Source organism: Macaca thibetana, chromosome X, assembly GCF_024542745.1.
Source record: "Macaca thibetana thibetana isolate TM-01 chromosome X, ASM2454274v1, whole genome shotgun sequence".
NCBI classification, from domain to species: Eukaryota; Metazoa; Chordata; class Mammalia; order Primates; family Cercopithecidae; genus Macaca; species Macaca thibetana.
In genome coordinates this window covers 48,472,674-48,482,729 of record NC_065598.1, presented here as the reverse complement: position 1 = coordinate 48,482,729, position 10,056 = coordinate 48,472,674, and the positions used below count along the sequence as shown (strand labels likewise).

The following is a 10,056-nucleotide window of genomic DNA, read 5'->3' as shown; positions in this document are numbered from 1 at the left end:
ACCCCCAACGTCAGCAGGCCCTGCATGGCCTCTTACCATGACATATGGAACCACCTGGACATTTCACAAAAAGCTTCACATAGACTGTTCCAATCACACAACATAAACCTTGGTCACAAAGTGTCACATGTGCCGCCTCAGCCAGCCTCACATGGTCACACGTTGCAGGCAGGCACTGTCATCAGAAAGCCACAGGCATTGCTACACACTCCACCTGGCTCTACTGTCCAGCCACACACAGACACACCCCCAATTTCAGGACTTTGATGGTTTTATTTTACAAAAGCTTTGAAGGTTCAGGCCATGGGGTGCCTAGGGCCCAGAGACTTGGGTTGTCCAGACAGCTGGCTACAAGAGGAGGAGGACACCACCCCTCCTCTGGAGGCTGTGCTCTGTGCCCTCACGAGCTGAGCGGAGCCACCACAGTAGCGCTGGTGGTGGGGGGCATGGGGCCTGTGGGGAAGGAGCCTGTGGGTGAGCCCAGCAGGGGTCCAGGGAAAGGCATGAGGTGGCTAACAGGCCCTGACAGCACCACAGGGCCCAGGCCTTGGTAGAGATGGGCAGTACCTGGGGGGCCCAGTGTCAGGCCTGAAGTCACCTCCCCACAATTCCCGCTACCACTGCCCCCAGCCACCACCATAAAGCCACCAGCTGGTCCTTCGGCTGCTCCTGTGCCTCCCAGACTGGAGCCCCGTTTCTTTTTCCCTTTTCCAGATGCCTTGCGGTTTCGAGTCTGAATACCATCCTTCCGCATGGTCAGTGGCCGGTTCACCTGCCAAAAGGGAGGCTGCGGGTGTCCCCAACTCCAGACCTTTGCATCTCTGTGTCTCAACCAGGGACACCCTCTCTACCCCACTTCCTTCAGGGTAAGATAATTTTGGGGTGCAGAGATTGTCTTAAGGAATCCTGAGGTTGTGAGACCCTGAGCTTGGGAAAGCCTCCAAGGCTGATAGGAGCTGCCCAAGGTCTAGGACAGGGGGGTGGACATTAACTGATGCCTGGAAGTAGGGGAGAGGAGAGGAGGGAGGAGGGTGGAGGAGGAGGGAATGGAGAAGGAAGGAGGGAGGGTAATAACAGAGCAGGGGGAAAGTAGAAGAGATGAGGGAAGGGGGAGGAAGGAGGGAAAGGAGGAAGGGGAAAGAAGAAAGAGGGTTGTGGGGAAAGAGAGAAGGTGGAACAGGAACAGAGTCCGGGGCAGTGTGGCATGAAGACAGGGAAAGCAGAGGGGTGGCTCCAAGGGGCAGGGTGTCACCTGGTGTAGCTTGTAGTAGAGGCCGCAGGCATTGCACACGGGGTCCCCGCTGGCATTTCTCCGCCACAGTGTCGTGGTGGTCGTCTGGCAGTTGGTGCACTGAGTACCTGCCCGTTTGCTGACAATCTAGGGGACAACAGGATGTGAGATCAGTGCCCTGGGGATGTGGAAGTGGGGGTAAGAGGCTCACAGGGGATGTCAGGAGGACCCAAGAAGTGAGGGTCAGGTTGAAGGCAGGGCTTTGTGTACAAGGTGATGCCTGAGGATTCTGTATGGGGCCAGTACAGGGGTTCCTGTCTGGTATAAGGTTCTTTTGTTCTGTATTCTATGGGAGACTACATTGGTGGTTCTCAGCTTTGGCTGTGTATCAGAATCACTTGGGGAGCTAAAATATCCTGATGCCCAGGCAGCACCCCAGTCCAATTCCATCAGCACATCTGGGAGAAGGGACCTGGGGTGATTCCAGTGTGAAGCCAAGGACGAAAACACTGGTGTACAGGGTGAGGACAAAGGTTTCTGTTTGAAGCCTATAAGGGTAGGTTGAGGATAGGAGCTTCTATAGATCTGGGTTCCTGTACAGGGAAAGGGCAAGAGTTCTTATGTAGGGTGAGGGCAAGGATTTCCATACGGAATGAAATTTTCCTGTGTAGGATGAAGGCAAAGGTTTCCATGTGATATTGGGACAGGGGTTCCTGTACAGGGTGGCCTGCAGTAGCTTCCTGTAAGCATGAGAACAGCGTTCCTATACAATGAGAAGAGGTGGCTGCTTGTACAGGATGAGGACAGGGGTTCCTGTGTATATGGTGAAGCAGGTCTGTGGTCTTACCAGGCGCTTCTTGGGCCGGATGAGGGGCCTGTTCTGCCCATTCATCTTGTGATAGAGGCCGCAGGCATTGCATAGATAGTGGCCTGTCCTGTCCCTCCGCCACAGTGGAGTGGCTGTTGCTCCGCAGTTGACACACTCCCTGGCCTCTGGTGGGGTGAAGAGGAGAAGAGGGAGCTAGGCTTAGCTCAGCTTTACTTTGAGCCACCCTTCCCACCTCAACTTCCCTGTCCTTTTTTGAGTTCCTCACCACAGGGAGGCAGGGGCAGAGTTCCACGAAGCTTGGGAGAGGAATAAGCTGCTGAACTGAGGGGGCTCCCGGTGGGAGAAAAGAAGGTACTGGAAAAGTCAGGGCCCCCATAAGCACTATTGGGGATAGGGAGTGATGAAGGCAGTGCAGGCCCCAGGGTCAAGAGGTCTGGGCTCAGCCGCTCTGTCTTCAAAGTCTCCAGGAAGCTGGTGCTGCCTTTTCCATCTGGATCTTCCGCGGCCTGGGGAGGGGAGTCCTCGCGGGTGGGACACACAGTTGAGGCAGGGTAGAGCCCCGTCTTGCCGTAGGCCCAGCTGGCATATGGTGAGCCCCCTGGGATCCCCTCCATACAGTTGAGCAATGGGTACACCTGAAAGACTGTTGGGGGGCAGGTAGGGACAGAGGAAAGAAGAGGCAAAATCAGTCTAGGGTCAGCCCATGTCAGGGTGCAGTGGTTCCCGGCACCCCCAACATGGTGGCCAAGTTCCCAGCTTTTCCACAGGCTGCCAGAACAGCTGCTGGCCATTGGATGCTTCCTGGATCCTGACCCCCACTGGTCAGTGTGGCCTCTGCAATAACCTATGACCATTTCCAAGTGGGCTTTTGAGGATGACTGTTGGGATTTGGAGCTCCACAGATCACTCAACAACTAGGGCAACCACCACATACTTCCAATATTGCCTTTCAGTGTGGTCGCCCCAATGTGGCAGGTTGAGGAGCATTGGAATTCCCAGGTCTGCCCTTAACTAGGGAAAGTGGTCGGCACATCCATTTGAGAAGCTTCCAGCCTTTTCTGAGATATCCTCACAGTGGTACTCTGACCTAGCCAAGGATCTCCATGGCAACCCCAACAGCACTCAGCCAATGCCAAGACAGCCACCCAATGGAGTTACCTGGAGAGTGTCTGTAGGCCTCAGCGTCCCTGTAGTAGGCCAGCGCTGCAGCTGCAGCGGTGGCTGTGCTTGGGGCGGTGGAGGAAGCTGCTGCATCCAAGCCCTCAGGCCCAGAGGGGAAGAAAACCCCTGATTCTGGCGTGGAGGACACCAGAGCAGGATCCACAAACTGGGGGAGGGGCTCTGAGGTCCCCAGGGTCCCCAGGCCAGGGAACTCCATGGAGCCTCTGGGGGTTAACCTGCGAAGACAGAAGGGGTCCTCAGACACAGAAATCCTCTGTCCTTCACCTCCTTTCATCTGCTCCTCTTCCCTCCTTCCCCCTCCTCCCACTCCATCACCTCAGTTTCCATATTTCTCCTTCCCACCTCCCATTCCCCTCCTCCTCCTCACCTTAGTCTCCCTTCTCCTTCCCCTTCTTCTCTTCCTCCCTCTCCTCTCTTTCCTCCTGCATCTCCCCCTTCCACTCCTGTGTGCCCCTCCTTTCATCTTCCTCCTCATTCTCCCTATCTTGCCCCGTTTGTCTTTCCTCTCCTCCCTCCTCTCGCTCTTCCTCCACTTTCATCTGCTCCTACCTCTCCCTTCTTCCTTCCATTCTCTTCCTCCCCCTCTTCTCTTTTCCCCCTCTTTCTCCCATCTCTCTTCTTCCCATCTCTTCTTTGTCCCCCTCTTCCCCACTTCCTTCTCTTTCCACTCTTTTCTCATTCTCCTCTCCTACTTCCTTTTTCTTCTCTACCTTCTTCTTTTCCTCATTGACCTCCTCCTTTTCCTTTCCTGTTTCCCCTCTTCCTTGTCCTCCTCTTTTTGTCTTCATTCTCCTTTTATATCTTCCTCACACACCTTATCTCCCTCTCCCCCATCCGCACACACCACTTTTTTTTTTTTGAGGCGGGGTCTCCTCTGTTGCCAGGCTGGAGTGCAGTGGCATGATCTCGGCTCACTACACCCACTGCCTCCCAGACGCAAGTGATCCTCCTGTCTCAGCCTCCTGAGTAACTGGAACTACAGGTGTATGTCACCACGCCTGGCTAGTTTTTGTTTTTTTTTGTAGAGATGCGGTATAACTATGTTGCCCAGGCTGGTCTTGAACTCCTGGCCTCAAGTGATCTTCCCACCTCAGCCTCCCAAAGTACTGGGATTACAGGTATGAGTCACCATGTTCGGCCTCTCTTCACCTGTCTACATCTACTCTCCACTCCTTTCTCCTACTACTCATTTTCTCCTCCCCTCCATTTTCTTCATCCTTCTCCTCTCTCCCTTTTCTGTTCATCTTTTTCTCCCTTTCCCCATCTCCTCTCCTCCCCTCCTCCACTTCCTCTTATTCTCCCCATCCCCCCATCCTTTCTTCCCTCCCCCTCTAGAAGAGTCTGGGTGAAGGTGGGATGGGGTGCAGGACCAGAGTCCCTTGAGCCTCTTGGTCACTTCCCCTAGGACTTTGGGGTTCACCATCCTCTGCTCCCCAACTTCATCCCTATCTGTTGTATCTTGCCCTCTAACTTTCTCAGAAACCCCATGGTTTCCGGGCTTGACTCCCTCCTCCCTCCACCTCCGTTGCATCTACAGACAGAAGGCCCCCTTAGTTCCTCCGTACTTCTTGGTGTGGGGGGGTCAGTACCCCCCACTGCTTATCTCTGCCTTCCCCGCCCAACTTTTGAAATCACCCCAAGGCCACTGACTTCCTCTGAAGAGGGTGACAGGTGGGAGGTACCTCTACCGGTACCCTTTCCCCTTGGGAGGCCCACCATAGTTCTGCTTTCAGGCTCTTTCAGTTCCCAGGCCTCAGTTTCCCCATCTGCTGTATTGGGGGTGGTGATGGGCTGCAGCTGAGCTGAGACTTGTGGGATGGCCCTTTGCCTCTATTTTGCCTTGTGTGTGTCTCTGTCATCTAGCTCTCCACCTCTCTGTCCCCCAGGGCTCTTTCCCCTGACTCTGTTTCCTCTCAAGTCTGACTCTGTAGCTCCCACAGCTTTCTGTGTTTCTATGATATAGCTTGTCTTGTCTTCTCCTTTTGTGCTTTTTTTTTTTTTTTAAGACAGAATCTCACTCTGTCACCCAGGCTGGCGTGCAGTGGTGCGATCTTGGCTCACTGCAACCTCAGCCTCCCAGGTTCAAGTGATTCTCATGCCTCAGCCTCCCTAGTAGCTGGGATTACAGGCACGTGCCACCACACCCAGCTAATTTTTGTATTTTTAGTAGAGATGGGGTTTTGCCATGTTGGCCAGGCTGATCTTGAACTCCTGACCTCAAGTGATCTGCCCACCTTGGCCTCCCAAAGTGCTGAGATTATAGGTGTGAGCCACCGCGCCTGGCCTCTTTCTGTGCTTTTATAAATGTTTGATGATTTTCTGTCTTGTTTTCTGTCTTTCCATGTTTCTCTCTCTGGCTCTCTCTGTTACTCTTGCTTTCTCCCTTTCCTCTATCTCTCTGAACATCTCTGCATGTCTCCCATTCTTCCCGCTTGTTTGTCTCTTCCCTCTGTTTCCCTCTCTTTGGGTCCTCTGACCTTATGTCCATGTGCCTCGTAGTAGTCTCATACCCCTAACCGTACCCAGCCACATGCAGCTCGGGATAAGGAGCCTGGAATGCTGGCCCTGGCCCTACTGTGCTGGCCTGCTCTGTTTCTGTGTCTGTAGGGTGGAGTGACAGGGCTAGACTAGAAGCCTGTCTTCAAACTGCCCTTCACCCCTGCTTACATGACCCATGGTATAGACAGGCTAAGGGGCAGGCCCAGGCTTGGGGATTGTGCTAGGAAAGTGATGGGCCACAAGTGTGCCCACCACCAACACCTTCACAGCCCCAGGGTGCCTGCTGTTGCTCTCTGAAGAGAGTGTCTTGCTTCCCCATCTTGGTCTCTATCTCTTTCCTCTCTGTCTCTAATTCTGTGTTAGTCTCTGTCTCTTCACAGTGCTACCTGCGGGTATCTCTGCATTTCTATCTCCTTTTCTGCTCCTGGGTCTTTTTTTCTTTTTCTCCGGCCGTTTGTCTGTCTCTGTCTCTTACTCATTAAGTTTCTCTCTCTCTGTTTTTCCTTTCTCTTTCTGTCTCTTTTGTCTCTTGCTCTTTGTCTCTGTGTCTCTGTCTCTCTCTTCCCATCTCTCCCTCTGTTTCTCCTTCCCGTCCCTGTCTCATTGTGTGTCTCCTGCTCTCTTTCTTTCACCTACTATTCCCTCATCCCCTCAACCCCACCTTACACACCATGATCTCCCTCTAGCCCCACTGCCCCCAACCCCTGCACTTCACACCTTGGTGAGTCCAGGGCTGCCCACCCCTCCCATGGCAGGGGCCCAGCCCCCTCACCCCCAGTTATCACTCTCCGGACAGAGATAAAGTTTATCTCGAGGCTGGGGGATATGAAAGCTCCTTATCAGCTGCCCCACTAGAGTAAGTGTTGCCCCAACGGTGGCAGCAGGCAGCAGCCGGCACCCTCCACTCTCCCTCGGCCCCAGCCCCTCACCCCAGGTAACATTCCAATCTTAGCCCTCAAGGGAGGGTCTCACGGGGCTGAAGGGAGCAGATATAAGGTCTAGGGAGCAGATACGGGGCTTGGGGGGAGATAGAGGTGGAGTTTGAGGGTCAGATATGGGGTTAAGTCAGAGAGAGGTTTGGGATGTAGCCATGGAGTTTGGGGGAAGGCAGATATGGGGGTTTATGGAGCAGAGACAAGCTTGGAAGTTCAGGGACACATTTTGGGCTCAGGAATAGGTTGTGAAAACAGACGAGGTTGGGGGATCAGAGGCGAAGTTTGAGAGTCAGAAATAAAGTTGAGAAGTAGTGTGGGAGTCAGATTCTGAGGGTCGTAGAAAAATCTGGAGAGTTCAAGGGTTTTTCTGGAGGAGAGATGGAGTTTAGGAGTGAAAGATCTGTTTGGAGACAGAAATGTGGCTAGTGATTAAAGGGGAGTTTGAGAAGCCAAGATAGAATTGGAGTAGAGAAAGACTTGGAGCTGGAGAGATTCAGGGAGACAAAGAGATGTGTTTTAGGGCTGAGATAGGGTTTTGGGAAGGCAGACATGAGGGTTCATGCGGCAGAACAGATTTTGGGGAGTCGACTTGGTATTTGGAGTGACAAAGATATTTTACTGAGTAGGCAGGGAGTTGGGAGAGAGAAATGGTTTGGGGAGATCAGAGAGAAGTCATTGGGAACAAAGAGTGGATTTGAGAGGGAGAGATGGGGTAAGAGGATGGAGCTAGGGTTTGGCAGATCAGAGACAGGTTTGGGGGCTCAGAGAGTGGGGCAAAGACAAGGTGTTATAGAGCGGATAAGGGGTTTGGGAGCAGAAAAGTGAGGTTTGGAGGAGAAGTCAGGGAGACAGAGACAAGTGTGGGTGAGTGGAAATCAGATATGGGACAGGGAAAGGATTTCAGGGGATAAAGTCATGTTTTGAGAGGCAGAGTTAGTGTTTAGGGGAGACAGACCTAGGGGTATAGGGAGCAAAGTGAAAGGATCCAGAGGATATAGATATCTTGGACGGAATGGATGGGAGGGCAGAAAGAGGTGGGGTTTAGGGGGTAGATTTGGGGTAGAAATGGGAGTTGGAAAGACAGATGGGTCTGAGGAGCTGTAAAGGGATTCAGGGCTGGCTGACACTTTGGGGACCAGCCGTGGGTTGGGGAGCCTGGAGCAAGCTGAGGGGTGGGTAGCCATAAAGGTAGGGGTAGCAGGCCCAGGGTTGCCTTGGTGGGAGCTCAGTGGGGGCTGAGACTGACCTGGGCTGGTTGTTGCAGAGGATTCAGCCGCCTTGGGGATGTGGCAAGCTCAGTGTGATCCCAGGGGGTGTCCTGGCTGGCTTTGGCCTTTGAGGCTCCCTTCCTCCCTCCCTCCCTCCCTCCCTTCTCCCTCCTCCCTCCTCCCCAGGGAGTGGCTGGTGCCCCAGTGGGTGGGGCGGTCCAGGGGAGGGGCCGGGTCCCATGCTTGTGGGGCACCTCTTGGGCACTGGAGGCCCTCTTCCACCCTCCCTGCCCACGCTGGGGATTCTTGAACCCCGCTCAACTTAGGCTCCCAGGGACTGTAGTGTCCAGACAAGCAAAATAGGCTGAAACCAAGATAAATGAAAATAGCAGATATGGTTTCATGACTTCACTGGGCTTTTCAGAGAGTAAAGCCCTTAAGGTGTGCGGGGCCGGTGTGGGCTAGACTCCTATGTATGTGCGTCTTCCTGGCTGCAGGGAGAGAAGGGATGTGGCTGTACCCATTTTGCAGGTGAGAAGAGTGAGGCTCAGAGAGGTTCTGCTGGATTTGAACTAGAGCCTGTGGGATACCTTGATGACCCAGGCTAAGCCTGCAGGCCAGGCCAGTGCTGGCGGGAGTCAGGGGCATACTCACTGAGCGCCCCACTGGGGCTTACGCCAGCTCCAGCCTGCCCTGGGGCAACAGATAAGTCTTATCAGATGTAGGCGACTGTGGCTGTTGGCGCCGCAGTAACAGGCTGTCTTGGGGTGAGGGTGTGGGGGTAGGAACACCCAGGGACAGCGGCCTCAACTTCTCCCCCACCATGCTGCCTTGGAGGCGGGAAACTGAGGTGGGAGCCAGGGATGATTCCTCGAAGAGTGAGATAGGGTAGGGAAGGATAGGGATAGAGTGGGAGAGACAGAGGCAGAGAAACAGACAAAAACAGATTTAGGTGGAGAGAGATGGAAATGGGGAGAAAGAGAGTGACAGAGATAAATAGAGAAGGAGACAGACGTGGAAGGAGGCAGAGAGAGGGCACAAAAGGAAAGGAGAAACAAAGAGGGCGAGACATCCGGGGAGAACCAGAGACCATTAAAGACAGATAGAGAGAGGCAAAGAGAGAATGAGAGACAGAGATGGACAGAAGCGACAGACAAAACCTGAAAGGGAAAGAGGCCAAAGACACAAGTGGAGAACTGAGAAGGGAGACAGAGACAGAGGGATATTCAGAGACAGACTCAGAGGAAGGTCATTAGACCTCCGGTGGCAGACTGGATCACACCTTTGGCATGTGGTGCCCACACAAGTGGGATGGGGGGATGTGAATTGATGTAGCTTGTGACTCTGCCCTCAGCCCTCAGCAAGGGACAACCAGAATGTGGCTAGACCTCTGCACCCCAGTCCCCACACTCCTGCCCTGCTCCACCTCCTCCAGATATTAATGACAACAACCACAGTGTCTCATAGACCTGTACCTAACCTGAGCACTTTTTCCACATGAAAGCATCTGACACACATGCACACATGGGACAAGGAGCTGTCCTGCCCACCTAGTCTACAGATGGGGAGACTGAGACCTACAAAGGGCAGAGGGCAAGGATGGAGCCCCAGGTCAGTGGGGTCGACTTGCCCACTGGCCCACCCTGGAGGGATCTTACCATTCTTATCTCACTCCTCTGAACCTCAGTGTCCTCATATGCAAAATGAGAGATTTGAGGAGGAAAGAGAGCAAGCCCATGAATTCCTATTTATTGAGCTCCTGCTGGTGTGCCACACCCCGTGCTGAGCCCACATCAGTAATAAGGAGAACGACTACAAAGACTCCTCTGACTTAAGTGGCAGTGGTTTCAGGAGATGGACTCTAGAGCCAGCTCATCCTCGTTCAGAGACTGCCCTAAACACTAACGGATTGGGTGACCTTGGGAGAGTTACCATCCCCTCTGGAATTTAGCTCCTCATCTGTAAAAATGGGGTAATAATATACCCCAATAAGCCACTCCATGCAGGGACTGGGGAGACTAAATGAGTTTTAACCCATGTTACATGATTTTAGCTTACTTGAATCTGAAATCTCAATAAATATTAAGTATCCTTATTTATTGAGTACCTACTGTATACAGGGGAGAGTACACAGCCCTTTCTAACCCTACAACTACTTATAGTACTAATGCT

General features: G+C 53.3%; 1 protein-coding gene across 1 annotated transcript; it reads right to left on the bottom strand.

The window, feature by feature from the left end:
• Positions 1–253: 253 nt before the first annotated feature.
• GATA1 (GATA binding protein 1) lies at positions 254–8,016 on the bottom strand. Its single transcript, XM_050775679.1, has 6 exons — positions 7,923–8,016; positions 3,219–3,457; positions 2,326–2,703; positions 2,079–2,224; positions 1,253–1,378; positions 254–772 (listed from the first exon to the last, which is right to left on the bottom strand). The coding sequence occupies exons 2-6, from the start codon at positions 3,436–3,438 to the stop codon at positions 401–403; spliced, it is 1,242 nt and encodes a 413-aa protein (XP_050631636.1). The 5' UTR covers positions 3,439–3,457; positions 7,923–8,016; the 3' UTR covers positions 254–400.
• Between the last annotated feature and the right edge of the window lie 2,040 nt (positions 8,017–10,056).

Excerpts from the sequence above, each read along its gene's own strand:
- GATA1 (XM_050775679.1), bottom strand. The coding sequence starts at position 3,438 with ATGGAGTTCCCTGGCCTGGGGACCCTGGGGACCTCAGAGCCCCTCCCC. Across the intron at positions 2,704-3,218 it reads GGCCTACAGACACTCTCCAG|TCTTTCAGGTGTACCCATTG; the intron begins GTAACTCCATTG and ends GCCCCCCAACAG. Across the intron at positions 2,225-2,325 it reads TCTGCCCCTGCCTCCCTGTG|AGGCCAGGGAGTGTGTCAAC; the intron begins GTGAGGAACTCA and ends TCACCCCACCAG.